The sequence below is a fragment of the Harmonia axyridis genome, chromosome 4, assembly GCF_914767665.1.
Source record: "Harmonia axyridis chromosome 4, icHarAxyr1.1, whole genome shotgun sequence".
Lineage (NCBI taxonomy): Eukaryota > Metazoa > Arthropoda > Insecta > Coleoptera > Coccinellidae > Harmonia > Harmonia axyridis.
In genome coordinates, this window is record NC_059504.1 from 37425046 (window position 1) to 37452704 (window position 27659).

A 27659-nucleotide genomic window follows, 5' to 3' on the forward strand; every position below is an offset into this window, starting at 1 on the left:
TACATTTTTTGCCAGGTCTCATTTATTAGATCTTTTTTCAGTTGCTCATAACTTACATAAATCTTCTCTCTGCTTTTATTTTTTGATACTTTATGCTCACTTGTTTTATTACAAGACAACATAATCGGATAGTGGTCGGTAATTAAGTATTGTATAATACAGCCGTTTTTGTCATTTGAATTAAAATTTGTATTCCACCCTTTAATATAAAAATGATCTAGACAAGATCCGCTCTCTGGTCTTGTGCATTTGTTTATCACAGATGTGAATCCAAAACTCTGCATAATATTCTTGTACTCTTCTACAAAATCTTCATTTGAGAGGGTGTTAATATTAATATCACCTACTATTACATGTTCTGAAGATAAGGAACTTTCTAGATAGTTATATAAACTTTGATTGAAGAGTTTTGTACATTGTTGTGGAGATCTGTAGATTGCCGTCACTTTCCTGCTATTGCGGCTATTATTTTTGAGAGAGATTTCTACCGCCTTGGTTTCCCCAATTTCAATAACTTCATAATCAAAGTTCAAGTATTTTTTAACATAGACCACAACCCCGTCGTTTTTATTGTAATTCCCTTTATTATAAACAGTGTCGAACCCGTTCAGATGAAACAGATTCAGGTTTTCAATTTGAAATGTTTCCGTCAGTACAATTATTTCGAACTCCAAAGACAAATATTCTAAAAATGCGACAAACTCCGGAAAATTCAAATTAATACTACGTACATTCATATGCAATATGTTAAACTTATCATTAAAATTATGACTTTTTAGATTTACAATATTTTCCATAGGAGTATCGTATGTTTCACATTCATAGTCTCGGATATACTGATTCATGGTAAGGAATGCTAAAGATATGACTACATGTAATGTTCAACAAAGCGGTGTAATTTAAATTGTTTAAAGAGTTAACTTACTTGATATGATTAATGTATTTTTCAGTCTCTCGAAAGTTTTTTAACACTGCGTTGATCCATGTCTTGGTCTCAATCTTGGTTGATCGTTTTTCTTCGGCGAAATTTTCTTCTTGAATACTTTATAGTGAAGCGTTGACTTCGGTGTTGTTTTTGCTATTTGGTGATCTTTTTTTTCTAGATTTGATTTCGATGAACTTGTATCTTCTAGAGTTTCCGTATCCTCCCAGATTGACTCGTTCGTGTTTTCGTCTTCTTCGTTTGTTGCGCTTCCCCCGTGTTTGCTTGTTGATGGGGTTGGTGGTGCACTGCTTGCTTTGTTTTCAACTTGTTTATTGATAAGATCTTGTACAGTGTATATGGCGCTTCCAACTATGAGACGGTTTCCTCTTATGAAGGATTTTTTTTGTGGTGCACTGGCTTTGGCTTTCAGTAAATTGCTCTTGAGAATTTTATATTCCTCGCGTTGCTGCTCTGTCTGATCATTGAGGATACTCAGATTAGTTTGCTTTAGAATTTTTGCATTCGATAGTATCTCTCTCTTTTTCAGATAAGAAATTAACTCTATCTTGATAGGAGCGTCTTCGTTTTTCCCTAATTTATAACAGTCGTTGATATCGTTTTCCTTAATTTCTATTTTCAGAGAACGTTTTATTTCATCGCAAATGAACTGTGGTGTTATTTCGTCTGCTGTTTTTTTGAGACCAAAAAATATTATGTTGTTCTTCTTATTTATGCGGTCAAGATGTTCAATCTTATTTTTCAAAAACTGGTTTTCGGCTTCAAGTTGTTCAACCTTATTCTTTAGAGCCTGAAATTCTAACAAAATTCTCGTTTCGCTGGCTGCAATCGAGTTCTTTATTTCCTTTTTTGAGTTAATAATTTCTTCGTACAAATGCTCCGACGTAATTGGAGAATTTCTTTCCGTCATTCTAAATGTAAGAACGGGTATGTGTTCCTTTAGAGACGGCCTGACCGATTATATTTACATATACTTTTTGTACCCGTGTGAAGAAAATGAATTGAAAACACTTTCACTGTAGTTTTCTCGTTTAATATTTCGAAAATCACCTTTTAAATTACGATTTATAATGCCTTTACTGTTTATCTAGAACACTGCTTTTATTTGAAATTTGTAGACTCCGATTAACTATATTAATTTGCAATTTTATCGAGTGTACAACGAATTAGAGCAAGAGCCCGTGAGTGCCAGACCTTCGGATTTTCATAAAAGCTGAAAATTTTTCTATGTGTGTCCCTAGTACAGGTAAGAATGATCCCCACCCATGAAGCTGAGGCAGCGGTGGCTTTGGCAGGTAACAGGTAACAAAGGTGTATAAAATTCCATCTCAAATTTATCATAAAATAAAACTTAATTTTTTTATATTTGATTCATAATAATATCAAAACTCGCGTCGCTCATTGCCAGACAGTTAGTATGGTTGCAACCCTCTGCCGGACACCCTTAAACTATTATAATTTATAATTATACTTACGTTATATTATAAAATCTCAATTTTATATATAATTTTTTGGGGGCCTATTAATCTATGTTTACATGATAGCCGGACAGTTTCGACGGTTCTATCATCTTGCTAGACGCATTCAAAGTGAGCATTAGTTCGGGGAGCAAGGAGCGTATACAGTAACTAGTGCGAGTGAGACAGAGCGCTTGGTCTATTGCGGCCCTTTACTGCGCATCAGCTGTTGTTTATTGTAACTATCTGGTGAACGGCTATGCTCATAATAAATGTATTATTTTTCTGTGCAGTTTATAAAATAAATGTGATCAGTTGTAATAAAGTGCTATCATGAGTGACGAAAAAATAGTTTGCTTTGTTTGTAAGAAAAGTGATGAACACATAATATTATTTTCTGAAGAAACTTTAAAAAAATGCCAGACTATTCTTAAATTACGAAAAATACATAAGCTAAAATACAGAGACATTACTTTACCTAGTGAATACACCGAGAGTGGTTATCACAGAGTATGTTACAAGGTATTTACAGGTCTTATGAAAAAATATTTCACCTCTCAACCATTAAGTGCTGAAAAACAAAAAGGAAAAAAACAAGAGAGTTGTGTAATTACAAGCAACTCATCTTCAACCTTGTCGTCGATACGAGATTTGAGTTCCGAACTACCTGATCTACAATCTTCGTCAACAGAATCTTCATCTCAACTAATTTTACTATCCCAGTCCACAGAAACACAACCTTCGACATCTGAAAATGAATCTCATTTACAGTCTGTACCCTCAGAATCTCCCACGACATCTCAGCCAGCTCCAATTTGTGAATCAATAGGTCTACAATCTGCAACTCTTCGAGATATTGCTGACGTTTTCGAACCAGAAGTTATTGATAATAATTTTGTAACTCAAGATGTTAATATTTCGACTGATAATATTGCTGGTAAAAATGATAATGAAGTTGTTTGTATATTTTGTAATAAAAAGAAGAAAAAAGTGCGATCGAGAATGATTCTGCTTCATGCAGCTGATGTTCAGCAATTTAAAGATAGTGTCAAACCTAATATTGAAAGTCATGAAGAGTTTACAGATTTTTCTAATAAATTGGATAATTTTTCTGGCTCAAAAATCTATTATCATACTGAATGCCGAGTTGATTTTAATAATAAGTTATCTTCATTAAAAGCAACGCCTAGCAAAACGGAGTGGCATTATCACCGGGAGTATCATCAAACAGTTTTTAACGAAATTAGTACAATCATTAAAGAAGATGTGATTAAAAAAGGGCGGTGTTTTTTATTAGTGTATTTACATGAATCATATATCGATTTATTAGAAAAAATTTTTCAAGAAAATTCTATTCAAATGACAGCTACTTTCACAGCACACCACCTTGAAGAAAAAATTTTAAAAGTATTCTCTAAGGATATAAAATTCTTTACTGTTCGTAATAAAAAAATACTAGCTCCAAAATATCTAGAAGCCATCGATGATTCAGTACTGGATAATTTACAACAAGAAAACATTTTACAAAAATCTGCATTGATTCTGAGAAAAATAATACTCCAAATAGAAAAAAAAAAATTATCAACAAAAAATATAACATCACAGCATTTAATATCCGGAGAAGTTTCAATACCAGAAGAATTATCAGACTTTTATTCTACCCTTCTTGGTGGATGTAACCAAAAACGAAAGACTGGCCAAAAATGTTCTCGTCTAGTTCGTTCTTATTGTCAAGATGTTATTTTCGGAGTTCATGATGGTCGAGTTAAAACGTCAAAGCATATCATGTTAGGTATGACTCTAAAAAGCTTAACAAGCAGCAGAAAAATAATTGACATTATAAACAGATATGGACACTGTATTAGTTATCAAGGCGTTGAAGAATTAGAAACTGAAACTACATTTACATCAATGAAAAAGTCTAGCTTATGTCCAGAAAAAATAAAAAAAAAACCAGAGCTTTTTACTGGTGTGGCATACGATAATTTTGATCGTTTTGTTGAAACTTCTAGTGGTAAGGATACTTTACACGACACAGTCGGAATAATATACCAAAATATCGATGCAGATACAACTGACGAGCCTGAAATGTCCGAAGTTTCAAGTGAAAATACTTCGCCGAATAAAAAAAGAAGAAGAAGAACATTTGATGAAATAAATATAGATGAAATGCCATACCCTAAGAAACCCAAAATGACAAGTGAGTTACAATTATCAGTCGATGATATAGAATGTATAGACTCTCAAATAAACACGGAAATTGACAACATATGGATGATTAGTCACGCTTTAGAATTACCTGATGTACCTATGTGGGTTGGTTTCAATAGTCAGATTGATGATCAGGATAGTCCACAACAACATATATCTTACTTGACGCCGATAAATGCATCTCCAACCAGTACACCAATCGTATTAGAAACTATGAAACAAAGCCAAAAAATAGCTGAAGATTTACAGCAACCCTACATACAGGTAACCTACGATCTAGCTATAGCTAAAGTAGCGTTACAAATACAAGCTACAGAAAAACCAACATTTGATAATTTATTCATTCATTTAGGACCATTTCATATAATGATGGCTTACTTCAAAGCTATCGGTAAAGTAATTAATGATTGTGGGTTGACTACTGTAATGGTTGAGAGTAATTTGCTGGCAAACGGTTCAGTTAATGGGTTTTTAGAGGGAAAACACTTTAATCGCTGCAAAAGATTGCATCCTTTAGTAGCATTAGGACTAGAAATACTACATTTTAAATCATTTTTACAAAATGATAACATTACCTTAACTGAGGATATAATAGATGAAGTTAAAAGACTCCAAAATTGCAAAATTTCTTTGTTTGAAATTGAAAATGATGGCCTTAAAGAGCTGATAAATAACTACGGTATCTACAAACAACAAACCCTTAACGGGGAGCATGGTAAAACGTCACAATTTTATCTAATTTATATAAATCTTATACATCATTACTTGGACTTGTCTCGAAGTATTCGTGCTGGAAATTTTCAACTCTTTAAATCAGTGTTACCTAAAATTACAAGCATTTTTTTTATATTGAATCAACAAAACTATGCTAGGTGGAGCGTCAAATATTATGATAATCTACTGCAAGTTGACAAAACTCATCCTGATTTGTATGAAGGATTCCTAAAAGGCTGTTTTGGAATTAAAAGAACTACCAAGCCATTTTCAAGACAACCTATTGACCTGGTTCTAGAGCAAACTATAAATGCAGAAGCTGCAAGAAGGCTGACAGGTGTTACACACTTCACTAACTCAATTTCGGCGCGACAACGGTGGGCTCGAAACCATGATGTGAGATCTACAATTATAAGTCAAGTTTATCTTGAACTTGGACTACAAAAACATCAAGATATTTCAGCAGATTTGAATCCCCATAATATCAGGAAAAACGCCAAACAATTACAACAATTTGTCGCAACTTTCGATCAATTTATCAATCCTTTCAGTTTAGAAGTTCCCAAAGACCAATTAGTAAATATTTCATCAGGAAAGTCCGCATCACTGCCAGTAGAAGAATTTCTATTAAATTTAGAAGCTAACGGCGATAGCCTTCGAAAAACATTCATTTCTGAATGCCAATCTGATATTACGCGATTTGAAAAAGCTATTAAAAAAAAATCTATTAATAATTTTTCTAAAGATTATGAAAAAAAAAAAATTAAAGTCGGTGGACAAATTCAAGAAGTTAAAATTCAAAGGGATTTATTTGGACGTATGCTGGGAATCTCAATGGATTACAGCATTGACATTTCAAAAATCTTATCCTACCCGATTACTTCAGTACCGTTGTCAATGTGTCATTTGGATGGGACCGTTTGCAAGACCGATAAATCTGCTTTGATGAAATGTTTAGAGAAAGAGGCCGAGCATGAACAGCCATCTCAAATTGATATTCTAATAATTGACGGTTTTTTTTTGTTACATACAATGAAAAATGTTCCTAGAAAATTCGGAGACATTTCTAAAAAAATGTTGCAGATGGTAACTCAATTAAAAGCGTCAAGAATTGATGTCGTTTTCGACCAGTATTTTACCCCATCGATAAAAGGATACGAACGTTCTCTGCGATTTGAATCTGCACAATTGGAGTATACTATTGCTGGTCCTGAACAAGTCCGTCCTAGTGACTTTGTCAAAGAATTAAAAAATTCTAATTTTAAAGAAGCTCTAGTTGATTTTTTTATTTTACACTGGGCTTCTGACGAAATGGCGCCGTTTATTGGCAATAAAATGATACATATAAATTTCAGAAAATGTCATTCGTTTACTGTTAATGAGGCCAAAAAAGTGATGTCAGGTGTAAATGAGGAATTGTCTTGCCCAGAGCATGAAGAAGCAGACACCAAAATAGTGTACCACGCGTGTAAAATTAACCATGAAGCAAACATTGTGATTCGAACTGTTGACACCGATGTTGCTGCTATAATGCTAAGTCACATGCATCGTCTTAATGATGGATCACATGTTTGGATGCTTACAGGAGCTGGAAATAATTTAAGATATGTGGACCTAACTAATATACACGCCAAATTAGGAGAATCTATTTGCAGAAGTTTACCTGGACTACACGCTTTCACAGGATGTGATTACAATCCTGCATTTTACAGAAAAGCAAAATTAAAACCGTTTAAATTGTTAAAAAAATATGTAGAGTTTCAACAAGCATTCATGAAGTTTGGTGACAGCAAAATCATCGAAAATAACAATGAACAAGTATTAATCTTCGATATAATTCAAAGTTTTGTATGCTATCTATACAATATGAATGATATCAATGATGTTGATGCTGCTAGGCTACAAATGTTTATTAATTCGTATACAGTATCTGATGTGAACGAAGCTTTTAATCGAAAAAAGTTGCAAAATTTCGATGCTAGCTGTTTACCACCTTGCAAAAGTGAGCTATGGCAGCAATTTTTGCGAGCGAATTACATATGTAGCATATGGAACAACGCTCACTTACAAAAGCCAACAGCATATAAACCAGTAAATAATGGTTGGATACTGGAAAATGACCACTACTATTTTAAATGGTTTGAAGGAGATCAATTACCGACTTATGTCAGCGAATCTCTAAAAACAGTTCCAGGTATTTGATAATTATGTTAAATTATTATACATTAATTTTGGACTATTTGTAATTAAATTAACTTGGTTTTTTTACTATTGCAGAAAACAATGAAGAAGGCGATATTGAAGACGATCAATCCACAGAATGGAATAATAGTGACGAGGAATATGGATGTATTGACGACGACGATGAAAATGATGAAAATGTTTAAAGATTTTATTAAAATAAATATATTTTTCTGTAACTTTTTTATTTTAAAAAAAATTTGCCCTTTGATATAATAAACAATAAAATTTGATTTACTTTATTTAATTTCATTCATTTAATTCATTGGCTTTACAATTTTGATAGAATTGAAAATAATAAACTTCGTAAAAATGAAAAATAATATAAATAAAATTATTAGAGTTTCGATATGATTGGAGTTGTATTAGAACAATTTTACTGAGTACTGTTTTAAATATTTGTTATTCAAACTGTAAAAATTTATTTAATGAAATTTCTTGACTAAGAAAAAAATAAGCTGCACAATTTGAACTTGATAACAGTGGATGCGCAGTGAAGGACCGCAATAGACCAAGCACTCTGTCTCACTCGCACTAGTTACTGTATACGTTCCTTGCTCCCCGAACTACTGCTCACTTTGAATGCGTCTAGCAAGATGATAGAACCGTCGAAACTGTCCGGCTATCATGTAAACATAGATTAATAGGCCCCCAAAAAATTATATATAAAATTGAGATTTTATAATATAACGTAAGTATAATTATAAATTATAATAGTTTAAGGGTGTCCGGCAGAGGGTTGCAACCATACTAACTGTCTGGCAATGAGCAACGCGAGTTTTGATATTATTATGAATCAAATATAAAAAAATTAAGTTTTATTTTATGATAAATTTGAGATGGAATTTTATACACCTTTGTTACCTGTTACCTGCCAAAGCCACCGCTGCCTCAGCTTCATGGGTGGGGATCATTCTTACCTGTACTAGGGACACACATAGAAAAATTTTCAGCTTTTATGAAAATCCGAAGGTCTGGCACTCACGGGCTCTTGGACTAAATACGTCTGTACTCAACCACACATATCTATATAGATGTTTGTCAGGACAATATTTTCCTTATCGATAATGAGCTTTGTTTGAAAAATTTCTAGCTTTGTGAAAATTGGATATTCCTACTATTGGCTCTCCTAATATGAAAACTTTCATGTCTCCTGCGAAACTACTAGAACCAAAAGCAAAATATCGAATAATTTACCCATATATCGTAACAATAATTTTTTTTAATTCAGCTGGTATACAGGGTGTATCTGAATAATGTAAGGGGTGATTCTTTGATGAAAATCAAGGTGGCTATGTAAAACTATTTCTTCGAAAAAAGACAAACAAAAAAAAAATTTTTTTTCAAATTTTACTGGTTTTCAAAATAAGAAGGTCTAGAGACAATTTCGTACAAATTATTTCTTCATTTGGATTTCCGTTTTTCTAGAAACAGCTAATTTTCCTTTCAAAATGAACTTTATAATATTTTCCATATTTTCTGAATGCTCAATCGATTCTGAATACGAATTTGTAAATATAGTGGTAGTTTTATATTTTTTTCAAGCTATTCCATTCGGAAAATATATCCCTAATGTCTGTGGTTAAATGAATATTTGATTGTCAAATTTTGAAGTTTTCATTCTCGATTATAATAAAAGCTGAAATATAATGCATGAATTTTCATTCAAAGCTCTCAATATGTTTGCTCTCGAAGAACTATGTCCAAAATAACACTTCTTTCTTCAAGAGTAAACATATTGAGAGCTTTGGAAGAAAATTCATGCTTTATATTTCCTCTTCTATTATAACTGAGAATGAAAGCTTCAAAATTCGACAATTAAATATTCATTTAACCACAGACAACAGGGATATATTTTCCGAATATTAAATCTGAATTTTGTGAGGTTGATTTTGACTGGAATAAGTGGAATTGCTTGAAATAAATATAAAACTACCACTTTATTTACATATTCGGATTCAGAATCGATTGAGCATTCAGAAAATATGGAAAATATTATAAAATATAAGAAAAGTATGAGAAACATACAATGTTTTGAAAATTTATTATAAAATATATTTTGCAAGAAAAATTTTTCTGTTTTCTAGAAAACCGGAAGTGCAAATGAAGAAACAATTGGTGAGAAATTGTCTCTTGACTCTCTCATTTTGAAAACCACTAAAATTTGGAAAAAAATTTTTCTTTGAAAAAATGGTTTTTCCTCAATAACTTTCCATGCCTTGGTTCTATAGTTTTTCCGATAACATATTTGGATAACCCGAGAAATATACTGTCATTCTGATAGGTCAATTTTCAATATTGCTCAAAGGATAAGCCACACAATCCAGTGAACCGCTTACGTGAAAAACCCTGTACATTATTTTTTACGTATTTTCCATCTGAATAATAGAAGAATGACTGAATTGAATTTTTGAGGTTTTTGCCATGGCTCACTTCGACATTGACGTCGAAACACCCTGTATGTTCAACTGAATCTTCAACTAACGAAGGAGAAACATTGGCATATTTTCTGAAGAAGCTAAAGAATTGATAATTTTAATGCAAAAATCTCGAAGTTAACAATTAACATCGGAATGAAGTCCCATTGGAAAAGATTTTTTTCGGCAACCGTCCGGGAAGTGCTCACTTCCCGGACGCTTTTTTTCTGAGAAAGTAGCATTTCCCGGCGTACGTATGTTGCGTACAATATTTTTTCGGCAACCATGTAAAATAACACTATCGCTGCTGCTTTCCATATTTTATTGCGATTGCGATCAAAAAACATGCAAATTTTTGACAACTAATTTCATATGAACTGTCAGCCGTTATCTCGGTTGCTATGGATTCTATGATTCTTTTCCGGCCTAGTCCGGAAAGTACGTACTTCCCGGATTTTGTCTATTCGTCCAAAAAAACCATATTTTCCGGACTTGTTACGTAAATTACTATTTTCAGATTTCAGACACATTTTCTGGGAATAATATAGAAACGATACATGTAGAAACAATGTGTAATTCAGTGAGTAATCTGACTTTGATTTTAAAAACTGGATGATTTGAAAAACGAAAACGAAAAGTTGATATATCATTTCCGATGAAACCGGAAGTCGATCAAATTTGAAGTTTTTCCCAAGAATTCATCTCTTCCAACAGAGCTCAACTGTAAAAATTCAAGTGTTCATCTCGAGTATTCCTTTGAAATATTTCAACCAACGGTCTTTGTGGTTCACCCTAAATATACAGTTTTTGTTATCCAGCGCATGAATTCGACTGCTCATAAGCTCCTAACTCAAAGTCATTATTTGCCTCGCTCTTTGAAATAATTTAATTTTTTTTAAATAATCCTTTCTGAAAAATACCCTGTAAATAGGAAGTGATTTGAAAGAAAAATAGTCTATGGAAAAAACTCAGCCGGAAAATTTTGGCTCCAAGATATTATTTATTTTTATTTGGTTTAATATTTCTAATAATAGACCAAAATTGATTCAGCAACATTTGTTAACGTCTTATATAATTTCTTTTGAAGATCTCAACCTTATTTTTATACCTGGCCTCTTTTTTTCGTTCATTCTTACATATTTCACCTGTTGTGTACATAGTATCACAGGGAAATATTTCAAATCTATATATACCACTTCAAAGACCACACCTGTAGGTGCTCGTAGATATTTTTCGATTTTGTTTGAATATCTGGTATCTCTGTCTTATGTGGTGACGACAATATGTTCCGGCGAATGTAAAGACCATATTGAATGTTCTGTTTGATTTAATCGAAATGTTATTTTAGGATCTTCGAACTTTTTCGTCAAGAGATGGAAGGAATGGAATTCCATTCCTCTTGAGCAACAGTCGGTCGATTTTTGTTCGATGAAAGGAAAAAAAGATGAGGAGATTTCATTAGAGACCTGATAAAATAAAGACGTTGATGAAAGGTGAAGACATCGGATAATGAGAATTCTATTGCTTTTATATCAAGAAATAACCTCAGAGAAGCGCGTGCCGGTGCCACTCCAATCTTTGAAATTGGGTGGAGAAAGGGCGATCCTTGTGTTTTACCATTTCATTAAGACAATTTTTACTGAGTGTCTAATCCTTCACAATAATATATCTGTACAGATATATTATTGTGAAGGATTAGACACAAAGTTGTCAAATTATTTGATATATATTAAATATCCTTCATCTAGAAGACTCATTAAACTTTTATAAAAGGATATTAGAACCAGAAAGCGGATGTTCAGCAATCTTTGTTAAAACCCATTGACAGAATGCCCTTCTTTCATATGAAAACCAAATGTTTGATGCCAGCTATGATTTTTTGTGATGAACCGACTGAAAAACATTTTAATTTGGAGATCAGTACACAAGACATCTGAAAGATGGAAATTAATCAAATATCGTTTTTGGTTGCGCTAGTAGTTAATTTGAAAACCGATAATCGCTTATATCTCCAAAACGGCTCATTTCTGGACCCATGTTTATTGAAATTTTTACTTATTTTGCACTCTATAATCAGCTCCCAAATATTGAAACCTTGTTTTTTAATACCAGGTAGTATGCATATAAAAATTTTGGAATGTGTGGAGGAGCTTTGCTTCTTTTTGATAGCTATAACTCCAGTTATGAATTTTTGAAAATGGTTGCAGATTTTCCTATTTACATCTTATCTGGGTAAGCAGCGTTGTATTCATTATATTATTCTTCTACACGAAATGAGAAAATAATTGCCCAAACTGAAAAATTCGCTGCAAATTCTTGAAATAAATTTTCACCTGAAACTGTGATACTTCTAAATGAATGGTCAAAAAAATGAGTTTAACAAGTAAACCTTTAGATTTTTTATATTTAAAAAAAGGAAACTTTTGAAACAGTCTCAAAATTTCTGAAATTCCTTAACTTTTGTGGAGCAGTACAATTATTTTATGTTTTTTCAAATAGAAAAAATTTGGAAATGTTTCCTCTACTTGAAAATCAACACCTTTTTCAATGTTATATACGGTATATCCAAACACCTCCGAGATATTATACGAAGTAACATCAATGCGTGCAACTTTATGATGCAATAAAGCTCTGGATTTCCATTCATTTATACGTCTGAGGGGCGATAAAAGGTTTGAACACTGAACAATGTATGAGATAGCTCTAATTAGAAGCATGAGCTGAGTTTAATGAGACTGGACCTGATGAGCTTCTCTCCTGAATTCTGATCTACTGACCTTCTTGATTGAATTGAGTTTTCTATTGAGATAACATTTATTCAATTGAATTCCTCACCGGAACTTTGTGGGATCATAATCCCCTCAGAATTGCCTTTAGAAAATAAAAGTGATAGCTCCTTGGGAAAATCTAACTTGAAAATATAAAAATGAAAGTATAGTGTCATTATTTTCTTCGTGATATTGAATATTTCAATTCTGATATAAAGAAGTCATCAAGAAGCATAATAATTATAATGATGGACAATATTAACTATTAGTGCTAAGAACATCCGAATCAAAAATTCTAAATTTATCATCATAAAAGTATCATCATAAGGTGTACGGATTTAACATTTATACAGGGTGTTTCATTGGGAAACATTGGGAACTGAAATGGTATACAGCTATAAATAGCAAAACCAATGTGAAAATGAATTACAAAGTGAAGTTGAAATAATTATGGATTCAATATTATTGATAATTCATTGTTAAAAGTCACTTCAAATTACTTTCAGGTATCCAAGTTCTCAAAAAGTTCACTTTTACGTTGAAAATTTGTGCAGTAAAACTGTCTGCGGGAAAATTTGAAGTACACGTCTCAGTTTAGTTTTTAGTGGTGTTTCAGAATATTAAACACATTTTCAAAATGCCGATGTACAGGGTGTTGTTTCGAGGATTCAAACGATTCATAATTTTTTGTTAACCCAGACCTGGATTTTCGATGCGGTTATTACATGACACGTTTGACCTTTCAATTAGGAACATATTTGCCAAATATAAAGAAAATATACTGGGTGGTTCGTTTGAATTGGCCTCAGAAAGAAACGGGCAAAATTTATAAAACACCCTGTATCTCGGCTAGGAAGACAGTAAGACCCAATAAATGGGGTATCTCCAGAACCGCCTTGATGCCACCTATGCACCTGTGAAGTATTTCCGTTTCCCAAAGATACACCCTGTATACAGAGAGTTTAAAAAAAAGGAAAAATAAATTACGTATTGTTTACGATTTTGCCGAAACTGTTGGGAACATTGTAATGAAATTTTATACGACTATGTTTTGGAAGCTGGAACATCCCATGAATTCGTTTTTATATCTGACTCCTATAGAGGACGCTAGTTACACGGTTCGTACAGATTAGTATGGAACATAACATTTTTAAGGAAAAATTCATTATTCAAAATTACAAGGGATTTCAAACAGCATTCATTTTTACACCGAAAAGGTACTCATGGTGAAATTCATTACTGTGTACCTTTTTCGGAATATTTTGATTTGTAAATTATGAAATAATAACCGATGGTGGTATGAAGTAATGATACTGCCAAGGTCATAGGCAGCAATTGTATATTCTAAAACAAGTTGCAGAATGGGCTCCTATTCCAACACGGCTGCGAAATTCGAAAACGGGCGACGCATGAGTGTTGGAATTGCCTTCTGCAACGAGTATTAGACTATATTTTCTCTATTTCAGTCAAGTTTTGTGAATATTGTCGAAATTCAATGAAACTTCAGATTATACATCTAACTGACTATTGTATTGTATCTCGGCAGTTGGTGTGACTGTTAACAAAATTGACAAATTACGGAATTTGAATTTGAATAGTACGTTTCGAATTCTGAAATAATATATCATCACGCATTAAATTCGTGAATTATGTCTGACGTAATCGATTTAACATCATTAGAATAAAAAAAAATTGCGAATAATGTTGCAAATCATCCAACTATATCCAAACTTTATCATATTGACAATTGACGTGTGTTGAAATTTGAAAGGATCGGAAGTCAGTGTAGACAACCACAAAACGAAAAATGTAACTGGAAACAATGCTGTAATGAGTTCTTTACAGCACTGTTTTCAGTATATTTGTAAATGATGTAAATTTAAATGTAATTAACTCATCACGATACTGAAATAGAGTAAACTTATTATATACGATCAAAACCTGTCCAGGTCAAAATATTTCGCTACTATTGAATATGCAAATGCATAACGGAAAAATGAACCGTTTTGGCTTCTTGATTTTCATTTTGCTAATAATCACACATTTTTCTGAGATCAGATTGACTTTTCTAATTTTCAACTCAAACTGGTTTTTTGAGCAATTCAACTGAACCAAACAGTACCAAATGAAAACACTGTAGCACCGTTGATGTGTTGTCATCATTTTTATTTCTTCAATGGATATACAGGGTGGCCATTTGAAAACGAAACAGACGAGATTACAGACGAAATAAAGTTTTTCGATAGAAATGCTCGGACAGGTCGATTTCTGTTTCGAGGGGGACAACTTAAGATATAGGTTACGGACGCATAGCGCTTCAACCCTTGCTGCTACAACCCTCACCCCCAAATTTTGAATAGGGAAGATGGGGTGAGTGATACCTCATTTGAAAGGTATTTTTATACTGATTTCAGCACAGTAATTGTTTTTTCATTTTATGCATTAGTTCTCGAAATATTCATGCGTTAGTTAGTTAGGAAGGAAGCCACAGTCATGGTTGTTTTGAAGCTCAAAATGTCGATTTTTCACAAAACACTACAAGTGGAATGATTTTCAAATACTTAGTTAAGAATATTTCGAGAACTAATGCATAAAATGAAAAAACAATTACTGTGCTGAAATCAGTATAAAAATATCTTTCAAATGAGGTATCACTCACCCCATCTTCCCTATTCAAAATTTGGGGGTGAGGGTTGTAGCAGCAAGGGTTGAAGCGCTATGCGTCCGTAACCTACATCTTAAGTTGTCCCCCTCGAAACAGAAATCGACCTGTCCGAGCATTTCTATCGAAAAACTTTATTTCGTCTGTAATCTCGTCTGTTTCGTTTTCAAATGGCCACCCTGTATATAATTTCAGTATAAAAAAAGTTATTCGATGAAAAAACCTCTTGCGCTCTCAAGTACGATAAAACAAATGTATGTTCCCATTGCATGTTCAATTCGAAAAAAGAAATGAAAGTCTTCTGTATTCCTTCTAGTTATGGGTAACACTTCTAATGTCAATGAATCTATTCACTCGATGAGTTAATTAATGAGAACATACACTTGTTATTGAAAAACTACAAAGGTAAAATATTCACTGTGAAAATAATCAAGAACCTTCTTTCATTATTCCATTTGTTTTCCAGGACTAATGCTTTCCGAATGACAAAAAAATCAGTAATTTAGAGCAACATGCAATGGCTGCTCGATATGTACCAAATCAACCGTAAGTTCATCAGAATTCTATAGGGGTGATTTCTACAAAAGGAATCCGTCTTAAAAGAAAACGAATCCCCATTATTCCGAAAGCTCTCTCTCTGTTTCTGGCTGGTCAAAAAGGACCATAAATGCTAATGCCTATCATAAAATATCCGTTTCTTGAATTATTGACTGGGCTCCTAATGAGTTCGGTAGACCAACCCATTGTGTGTTTTCTATAATAGGGGTAGATGTTGTTTTCAGCTTGTGCGATGGAACAAAAGCGCCAGGGCATTTCCACAAAACGGGAATGGTTGTTGTGTTGCCTGAAAATTTCGATGCTATTAAAGTGAAATTATTTTCACATTTTCCAGAATTATTGTTCAGGTTTCGTTTGCAGGTATGTTAGGTCTATTGAGAGGTGTCTATACCACTCCGGTAAATCAGTGTGAAATCCTGTTCTTATTAAAAGGAAACACCATCACGTGGCTGCTAAATATAAAACGAAATTAGAGATATTTCTTTTTACAAATCACCGATTTTTATGGGGTTTGCTCATAATTTCCTTATACAATAATCTACAGTGTAGAAAGTAAATATTTTTAATTTGCGAATGAAAAAAAAAATTTTGGTAACTATTTCTCGCAAAAGAATTGATGATATGTATAATGTACAAAGCACTCTTTTTTTTTTAATAGTCCTGAAAAACCAAAAGAGGTAAAACTATAATTTTGTAAAAAAAAATCAACCGTGGTACAGTGCTGCCCTCTACTAATTGGCTTCGAAGAGAGAAAGAAAATCAGGTGAATGTACAACTTCGTAGACCGTACAAAGTTTTGTCATCGCAGGAGCACCAGAGGGGTAATAAATGGGTACCAAAGTTTGACTGATTCGCGGAAAGTCACATGGTGGTAATCACTCTTAAGAAGAGTTCATACCACCTCATATCAGATAAAAATTTAACTACTCCTTTCCCCTCAGCGTTTCTCCTCACTAGTTTTCAGGTTGAGTGAAGCAATCTCAAACGTTCCCATGGCTTACCGTCCTTTTCTACGACATGCAAAAATTCAAATACGTTTTTTCTTCTTTATTTTTAATTTTATAAAAACCTGATTATCAGCCTTTGATAAGACTTTTTGCAGAATATTCCTTGTGGAAATTCATAAAAAAATTTTTTTTGGGAAGTTAAATTTATTCTTCAATACAATATTCATCTAATTTTTTGTCCATTCCAAAAAAATTCTGAAATAAGATAATAATAATAAGGACTTTGCGCAATGACGAACTCTTTAAAATGAATAATAGTGAAAACCTCATTGATGGTTTCTAGTGTAAAACATAGCTGAACTGACAGGTGAGACCTATAGCCTAGGGCGGGGAATGAATGAATGATTTGAATATTCGAATTTTCATTGAATGAATAGGTCATAGATGTTATACAATAAGGTATTTGTAAACATAACGCCATCGAATTATTAGTCGATTTATGTCTGCATCATAAAGTTATTCTCGATTGAATATCTCCTCGTTATTTTCGGGAGGTTTTAATTTTCTGCTTTAATATGAAGAAAATTGCAGCTGAGGCACATCGAATGCTCTCAAATACATATGGTGATGCCACTATTAGAGAAATAACGTGCCGAGAGTGGTTTCAACTCTTCAAGAATGGTGATTTTGACGTCGAAAACGTGGAAGAGAGAGGGTTTTCGAAGATGCAGAATTGGAGGCATCACTTGATCAAGACTCGTGTCAAACACAACAAGATTTGCAGGATCATTGGGAGTGACGCAACAAGCTATTTCAAAACGCTTGAAATTGGATGCCGTGCGAGTTGAAATCGAGAGCTGTTGAACAGCGTTTGTTTGCTTGTGAACAGCTTCTTGCAAGGCAAAGACGGGAAGGATTTTTGCATCGTATTGTGACTGGAGACGAAAAATGGGTCATTACGATAATCCCAAGCGCAGAAAATCATGTCGATATCCCGGCCATGCTTCCACGTCGAGGGCCAAACCGAATCTTCACGGTTCCAAGGTCATGCTGAGTATTAAGGGGGACCAGGTTGGCGTAGTTCATTATGAGACTGAATCAATCACAGGCGATCATCATCAATCGCAATTAATGCGTTTGAACAGAGCATTGAAAGACAAACAGCCGCAATACAGCGAGAGGCTTAATAAAGTGATTTTACAGCAAGACAATGCTCGACCCCATGTTGCGAAAGTGGTCAAGACATACATGAAAAAGTTGAAATGGGAAGTCCTACCCCACTCGCCGTATTCTCTAGATGTTGCTTCCTCGGAATTACACTTGTTTTGATCAAGGGCACACGGCCTGGCTGACCAGCACTTTCATCTTAAAACGATCGCTTCAAAAGATGACCAATTTTTTCAACGCGGCATTCGAACGCTGCCCGAAAGATGGGAGAAAGTATAGTGGCCAACGATATACAATAGCTTGAATCATAAATGTATAACCAGCTTTTTACAGTAAAGCCTCGAATTTCGGAAGAAACGGCGGTCGCAAAGTTGTACGCCTATGTAACTTGAAATGAAACAATTGAACGAATAGCAAATTTTCACCTTCATGCTCGAGTCTGAAAAATTCATCGTAGCCCCCCTCCAGAAGAAACAAGAAGAACTTCCGTCTGACATGATAGAAATTCATCCTTAATCTACGCAAATTTCGAAAAGGCTAAGTGGAATTAAAATCCCCGAGATGAATTCGAAAATTTTCATCCATTTCCAGATTACCGAAGGTTGAACCACTTTACCGGGCAAACATTTTTACGGGGAGGTGCCCGGTAATAAAAACTTCAATATGATTTATTCATCAAACCCGCAAAGTGTATTTTAGGTTATGAGATGATTTTGAGTTTCAACCGGGTTCCTGAGTCGTTAGTTGGGACATATTTATGACGCAGGTAAAGTTCCTCCATCCCCCATCTATAACTTTGAGTTATGTGTGATCTTTTATGATTTATCGGGGTGGTTTCGATCGAGCATGTATCTGAAACTGGATTGATGAGAATGCAGGGAGTATCTAGAGGCGAAATTGCATTGTGCGGCGAAATTACTTTTCTATTTGGTGGAAAACGGCTGTGAAACTTGGAAGAGTTTATCAATCGTTACTTTATGAAATTGTATTTCTTGGAAACCATTCGATAGATTCAGCTGAAATTTGCTATATGCATATGAAGTTTTAACATTATTGATAATTTCCTACGAAGGGACAAAAGGAGTGACACTTCATCTCTGTTTTCCTTATCACAAAATATCACTTTCTATGAAATTACTCTTTTCCCCGGGTGAAAGTCTCCGCGATCTATCGATGTTGAATCTGGGGACCTTGGTGTCCAACGATTATTTTGATTATCTGAAGTTTATAGGTTATTATAGATAGGCCCTTGGTTGATTTGCCGTGTGAAACTGAAACTTTTGATGATTTATATAGTTTAATAAGAAATTGATATATCAAGTTATATATTTTTCAAAAGGAAAAATTAAGCAATTTCATTTGTTGTACAAATTGTTATACTTTTTATTCAATAAAAAACAAGTTTGTATTCGTATCATAACTTCAAAACTAATGGCAATAAAAAATTAATTATCACACGAATGATTTCTACAAAAAAAATGCCTGTAGGATGTTTTTGTTTTATGTTAATAACATCAATATTAAATGAGTTATGAGAACTTTCATGTCATTTTCCAAATTTTGTTTTATAACTTGAAAAGAGTTGAACTAATAAGGTTGCGGTTTTCACCAAATCAATTTTCTTAAAAATTGAACCCGAAAATTTTCCATTAATTTTTTTCTAGCTCAAAGAGGTTCTGTCATCCAGTTCAACGCGGCACACATACTTCAATAGTGGAATTTGCCGCTACAGCTGGTCAAAAATCTTTCTTCTTTTTCCTTTTTTAAAAACTCATTAAATTTCCTCTCTATTTCATCATCTGGATCAGAGAAGGGTATAAGCAACAATGCCTTCAAACCATATCCATCATTCCCTAATCTTAACGTGTTGGGTTTTGTATGCATAACTTGAATATTTCTCCAATTTTTGGCATTTTTGCATGGATACATGCCAACTGATATCAACGCTTGAGAAAATTTGTTCAACACATATCGCTTGAACATTAAAGTCATGTATCTGCTTATGTATTCGACCCTGTTGATTTCTGGCTTCAAATCTCCTATGTGAGTGCCTCATAGTAATGAACATAGATAGAGGGAGCATTTTTAGTAAGCTTAAACATGAACTATCAAATTTGACATGAAGCGCGCAGAAATGAAAACATACTAATTCATTAGCTGCAAAACAATTGAGCTGCCTATTCATAACTGGTCTGAAACCAAAAACCAATCCAGATGAACTCAAAAAATACATAATGGAAATATTTAAAATTGAAATCAAATGTGAAGCTATGAAAACAAGGAAGGACTCATATAAAAGCTCTTTCAAGTTATATGTACCAATTGAATCGAAAGAAACAATCATGGATCCTAGTAAGTGGGAAAAAGGCATTAGTTTAAACCATTTTCTCCATATAAGACGATATCTCAACGAGAATTGAATGAAAGCATAAATATAATACATCAAAATATACAATGTGTCAGAAATAAAATTCTTGAACTGGAAATATTTATAAAATCACTTGAAGAAACCCCAGACCTTGTGTGTTTGACTGAGCACTGGCTCAGTAAGGAAGAAGAGCATTTTTTTAAAATAGAACATTATCACGTTGTGTCATGTTGCTCGAGGGTGACGTCTGTGCATGGGGGTTCATGTATTTTGGTAAGGGATACTCTTCAGGATTTTGAGGATGTACCATTCATAAAAGATATGAGTGTGGAATGTGAGATTGAAATATCATGCATCATGAGTAAAACAAGAAAGCTGGTTGTCATGTCTATCTACCGAACTGGCCTGGGAAACTTATCAACCTTTATGACCACATTTGAAGAAGTGCTTGATGCAGTGCATTGTAATTTTGCCAACTATGATGTGGTAGTATGTGGTGACTTCAACATTAACCTGCTGAATGATGACTGCTCAAAGGCGGAATTTCTAGACCTCTTAACATCTTTCAACTACGAACAAACAATTTTCGAGCCAACTAGAATAACAGAAACAACAAAATCTCTAATTGACAATATATTCATAAATACAACCAAATTTAGAAACAATAAAAACCTCATATCGGCCTTAACAGATCATATGGGTCAGCACATAACAGTGGAGACCGTAACACCAATAGAGCAAAACGTGAAAGAGATCATTGAAAAAAGATTCTTCACAAAATCAAAGCTCCAAGATTTCTTTTATAGTCTTCAAGAATGCACCTGGGACAACGTTATGTTGCAGATAAATCCAAATAGAGCCTATGAACGTTTCTTTGATACATTGAAGTCAAGAATTAACCAAATATTTCCATTGAAAAAATGCAACCTAAAAAAAGGACTCAAAAGGATGTGGATCACTTCGGGAATAAAGAAGTCGAGTAAACATAAAAGAGATCTTTATGAAAAAATGTTGGACGGTTTGATATCACAGGAGTTCTACAAGAAATACTCAAATATATTGAAGCAAGTAGTTAGACAATCCAAAAAAAATGCAGAAATGACATTCATAGCAAATTCTGAGAATAAGGCCACAGCCACTTGGACATTGATAAATAAAACAACCAAAAATGAAAGAGATAAAGACAAATCATTATTCAAGGTGTTTCCAGAAAAATCAGAGGAAGATTTATTAAACGAGATGAACGCTTTCTTTCTGAAGTCTGCTCCAAGACCTGATATGAGCAATAAGACGGACACAGAGACTGTTAGACCAATTGATAGTAGCATTTTTCTGGGGCCAGTATTGGAAGAGGAAATGCTAGGTTATATAAGGCGCTTAAAAAACAAGAAAACAGTCGGATATGATGAGATACCAGTTGACCTATTAAAAACCTGTGCATCAATAATTGTGAAACCCTTAACTCATATCATCAATCGAATATTGCAAGGAGGTGAATATCCACAGGCACTCAAAGAAGCTCTGGTTAAACCAATTCACAAGAAGGGAAATAAGAACATCTATGATAATTATCGCCCTATATCAATATTATCTAATATCAACAAGATTTTCGAGAGAATAATCTTTGATAAGGTCTTACATTTTTTTGAAATAAATAACATCTTGGTTAAGCAGCAATGTGGTTTCAGGCAGGGAAAATCTACAATAAATGCAATGTATCAGGCACTAAATTCCATCATAAAATCATTGAATAAAAATCAAGTGACAGCAGCTCTTTGCCTTGATTTGACAAAAGCATTTGACAGTGTGAATCATAACATCCTACTAGAGAAGATGGAAAAATATGGAATAAGAGGAGTTGCACTAGATCTCTTCAGATCGTATTTAACAAGAAGAACTCAAAGAACCACAGAGAGAGGAAAAAATGGCAAACAGGTAATATCAGATCCCTTACATGTTGAGAGAGGTGTACCACAAGGCTCAATATTGGGTCCTCTACTCTATATAATCTATACCAATGATTTAATCCATATAACATCCAATGATATGGTTATGTTTGCTGATGATGTGTCAATGATTTTGTCTCGTAAGACTGTGACTGAATGCAAGGATCAGCTTGAATGTGACTTGAAAAATCTGGAAGAATGGTTTAAAAGAAATGAATTGGTAATAAACATCGACAAAACAAAATTGCTTGTCTTTAGGGAAAGAAATAAAGATGCCATAAGCTTGACATACCATGGTAAAACGATCAAAACAGAGGATGCAGTACCTTTCCTGGGGATATATATCGATGGGGATTTGAGTTGGAAAACACAAATTGAAAATCTGTCTACAGGTATTGCAAGATATTGCTATGCTTTGAGGATATTGACCAATACAATTAGTGAAGAGGCGGCCCTGACAGCTTATTATGCCTATGTTCAGTCCAAGCTCAGGTACGGAATAATTTTCTGGGGTAATTCTGTTGAGGCTGAGAGAATATTCATAATGCAGAAGAGATGCTTGAGAACTATCTTCAAAATGAAATACAATGAGAGCTGTAGAAATATATTTATTGGTAATAACTTATTGACATTGTACAGTCTGTTTATTTATGAATGTGTTATGTATGTAAGCAACAACTTCAATGATTTTAAAGAATTACTGTTAAGTCATGAATACAATACCAGAGGAAAAAATTATCTTAGTAGAGAAAAAACAAATTTTAGTTATATACAAAGGAATGCTGTATATTTTATAATCACAGTATGGAATAAATTTCCTCAAAATTTTAAATGCATGCCTATTGCAATTCAAAGAAAAAGATTAAAAATGTTTTTGGTTAGTAAATGTTATTATAGTGTTAAGGATTTTTTAAGTGAAAGGGATTTTGTTTCATTATAGTGTTCATATGTATTGATATGTATTGACGTGATCTACATCTGTTGATATTTGATCAAATAAAGGATATTATTATTATTATTATTATTATCAATGGTACGATATTTCACTCAATTCGCGAGTTTCTCCACAAAGAACGTACTTCTTATACCTCATTGTGAATCAACGTTTCATATTAACTCAAAATATATTGAAATAAATACCTAAATATATCAGAAATTCAGAAAACAAACTTCAAGCGCGTCAAACGACGTGAAACAACCGATGACACTAGGAGAGCAAAATTTGCCAAACCGTGGATTTCAGCAGGTATATACAGAAAATAATAAATATTCTGCTTACTATAAATTTGACAATTAGGAAAAATATCGGATTTCAAATATTCAAATTTGCATATTCAATCGGAAATCACCCAAATAAATATATTTCATTCAATATAATATACATTCATAACGATATAGTAAAATTTTAGATCTGAAAATATATCACAATCCGACAACGTAATCTAACTATGTTGGGGACATGTAAAAATTGCGTATACGTACTCCCTCTATCTATGTTTATTAATTAATGGTGAGTGCAATCAATCAGTCCAATTGCTATTTAGAAAAGGTACTTACTATACCTATACATACCAAAAACTGCTGATTTGCTTTAAAATGTATTATGTAGGTAATTCATTCATTTTCAAGAAGAGTCGATCGATTTCAAAGACCCTTTATATTATAGAAAGTTCATTTTCTAGTCACATTTTACGCCGATTGTTCTACTATGTAACGGTTGAAAACAAGGCACGGATTATTTTGAATTAAGACTTCAATTCATATACACAATAGGTGTATTGTCTGTTTCGAAGACTATACTGGTAGTACATGACCATTTCGGACATGGTAAGCATGTAAACATAATATATCGTGATACGCTATCTAGGAACTGCATTGAATGCAAGAATGTTATAAAATTCGAGGACTGACTTGACTTGACGTCAGAAGGATTCGAGCGCTCGTTCATTCATATGCCTTTTGCTCCCTTGGAAGCCACATAACAGTATATCAAAAATGTGATTTATTTCGATGTCATTGCAATGACATCGAAATAAATCACATTTAATCTAGTTATATTAATTGATAGCATGCTATCAATTAATATAACTAGATTAGGGTTGCTGATCATTCGATACTTCTAAAATTCTGCATGAACATTCGAGTGATTATTTCATATAAACAAACTGAATTTCTGTTATTTCTGTTATTACGGAAATATCGGGTAATTTTTTCCGTTATTCTGATTTAATATTCTATGGTACTAGTGACGTGATCCACCCGCAATTCTTTATCCAGCTTTCCATTATTATTATACTCTATGTATTTAAGCAATAGATGTTAGCATTTGAAGTAAAATGTCGTTGCCAAAATAATCATTTCACTGCTTACAATAGTAATTTACGTAACAAGTCCGGAAAATAGGGTTTTTTTGGACGAATAGACAAAATTCCAGGACGAGCGTAAGCGAGTCCTGGAAGTCTGTGAGTCCAAAAAAACCATTTTCGGGCGTGTTGCGTACAATATTTTTTCGGCAACCGTGTAGAATAACACTATCGCTGCTGCTTTCCATATTTTATTGCGATTGCAATAAAAAAACAGGCGAATTTTTGACAACTAATTTCATATGAACTGTCAGCCGTTATCTCGGTTGCTATGGATTCTATGATTCTTTTCCGGCCTAGTCCGGAAAGTACGTACTTTCCGGACTAGGCCGGGAAATGCTTCTTTCTCAGAGAAAAAGCGTCCGGGAAGTGAGCACTTTCCGGACGGTTGCCGAAAAAATACATTTTTTAAATTCATTCGTTGTTGATTAATTATGATTTATTCAAATTCTTATAAAATCCATATGTTATATAAATGCTGTTGAACTTGAGTTTAGCAGATGAAAATAAAATTGGAAACAATCATTTGGAATGAAATAAATAGCATAATTAGAATAATAAATAAACTTTATAAATTGGCCTGTTGTGGGAGCATTTTCAAGGTAAATACCTACAGTTGGCGGATGTGCTAAAATGAATATACTTGATACAACATGCTAAATTAGGTTATTATTAAATATGGTTGGATTTGTTGTAACTGAAATAAAAAATTCTGTTCGATATTCTGCTTAAGTTTTATAGAGTTGTGATGATGCGATCAAAACAAAATTTTGCGGAGATATCGAGATTGTTATTTTATATACAGTATATCGCGCCAAAATATGACAAAACAAAAGGAGATCTAAATGCATAGAAAAGTTTCACAAGTATTTAATTGATTCAGTCCTTACTTGGTGGAAAATCATATTGATTTGGTAAAAAATAATTGTAAACACTTACTACTTTCCACAGTTTGTGGAAAGTAGTAAGTATTTACAATTATTTTTTACCAAAAAAGAAAAGTTTTACCTACCTTTTTTGGATAAATTTTTTTATGAAAACATTGATTTTATTGCTGTCTTCAATAGTTTTTATGTATTATTTCGATATATCTTTTAAGGAATATGTATTTATTCCACTAGAAATTCCATTTAAATTATAAAACTATATCAATCAAAAGAAGAAATGATTTTTTTTTAACTAAAATTCAAGCGAACAGCTTAGAAATCTATAAAATAAAAGAACCTTAGACAGATGCACGTTTGAACGAATAGTTGTAAATGTATACCTACATCGAAAATGGAGGCTTATAACAATTTATTTTTTAGAAATAAGATTTAATTCATTATCTATTCATCGAGTAAACTCCTTTATAATTTGAAGTAATCATAATATATTGATTAGAGTCACCATACAGCAATAAATAGTAAAATTTAATTCCCGAAAATTGTTAATTCAATTGTAAATAATACATCTTTATTTTTTTTACAACAGGTGTTAGCCACTACAGGGAAAAATGTGAAAAGTATACACAGAAACACGATAGTATATACCTATATAACAATTGAATCAAGAATTACAACATTAAATTCTAAAATCTCTCAAAATTCAAAACTAAAAAAATATACCCCTTACAAAACATTCCCTAACACCAATTCCACATAAACTTGGTAATTCACATAGACAATTAATATTGATATCACACCTATGAACTATAACATTAAATGTGCTATACATATAGTGATTTCATGACTTCAAACTTAGGTTCTTTCCTCCCTCAATTAAAAACAATACTCTATCCTCCAAACGTGAGACAAGAATTGGTACTTTCCCAATAATGCTGCTTGATGATTTGCATATTCATTTCACAGAAGAGTAAGATAGACGATTTATGACTTCATTTGTTGAAATTGCTACCTCTTTAAATATTAACAGAGTAAGTTCAAGTTAGAAAGAAATGAAGTTATGAGTCTGTGAATTCAGTTTTTTTAATATAAAACACTGATGAGGAAAAATTGTTTTTAAAAATACAAAAAATTCCAAACCTACTTCTGGCTTTATATCAATTCAAATATTCAATTGATGAACCGTTAATTCAATTGTACAATTTTGGATAATTTATCTTTCTTTTGATTGCTTTTATTATTTCATCAGTGAAAATTGTATTTCTACACAAAAAGTATATATCCAAAAAATATAACATAGTACAGGTTTTGGTACAATGATGTCATAATTTTGATATTTATATTTTATTGTCTACAGCAAGTTCTTTTGACTTTCATATTTTATTTAACTAGTCACCCAAATTCATAGATTGAAATGAATTGAAATGAATTGAAAACTAATTTAAATAGATCCTCAACATCAGCCAATTACAAAAAAAATTATCAAATCAAGGGGTACGTATATTATTTCACATGAACAAGCAGATTTTTCAGGAATATCAATGCAAATTAGCCGTTTCGCATCCAACTCCATCCATAATCGCCGTTATCGATCAGAAATCAGAAATATCTCCGTCCAGTCGATGGCTATCAAATAATAAGCCCTAATCGCTACCTATAATGAATGTGCGACGTCGAAATGTTGGTAGTTCTCACAAAAACAACGAAAACAACACCGTCTCGGAAAAACTATCAATCTGCACTATTAAATTCCAACATTCTAATGAGTCCAAGTTAAACGCCCAATTAAATCAAATGACGGCATTTACATCGTTCGCCTTCGATTGTCACACATGGCGGACCAATACCAATATAAATTGTCGGCAGAAGGAAATGAGTGAAATGACTACGCGTCATCCCATGTATGAGAATAATAACAAAGAAGCATCCCGATTCCTTGAGTCAGTGACCGTTTGCCATTGCCTGCGTTGAGCTGTAATTAACCAGAAGCTGTGTGCAACCAAGGGCGTAGAA

At 33.1% G+C, this 27659-nt stretch overlaps 1 protein-coding gene across 1 annotated transcript; it reads left to right on the forward strand.

Moving 5' to 3' along the window:
• Positions 1-2111: 2111 nt before the first annotated feature.
• LOC123678154 lies at positions 2112-7745 on the forward strand. Its single transcript, XM_045615005.1, has 2 exons — positions 2112-7519; positions 7603-7745. Exons 1-2 carry the CDS (start codon positions 2734-2736, stop codon positions 7710-7712), a joined length of 4896 nt encoding a protein of 1631 aa, XP_045470961.1. The 5' UTR covers positions 2112-2733; the 3' UTR covers positions 7713-7745.
• Positions 7746-27659: the final 19914 nt, after the last annotated feature.

Bases quoted from the DNA above. Each gene is read 5' to 3' on its own strand.
- LOC123678154 (XM_045615005.1), top strand. From the start codon at position 2,734: ATGAGTGACGAAAAAATAGTTTGCTTTGTTTGTAAGAAAAGTGATGAA. The intron at 7,520-7,602 runs GTATTTGATAAT...TTACTATTGCAG, and splicing joins ATCTCTAAAAACAGTTCCAG to AAAACAATGAAGAAGGCGAT.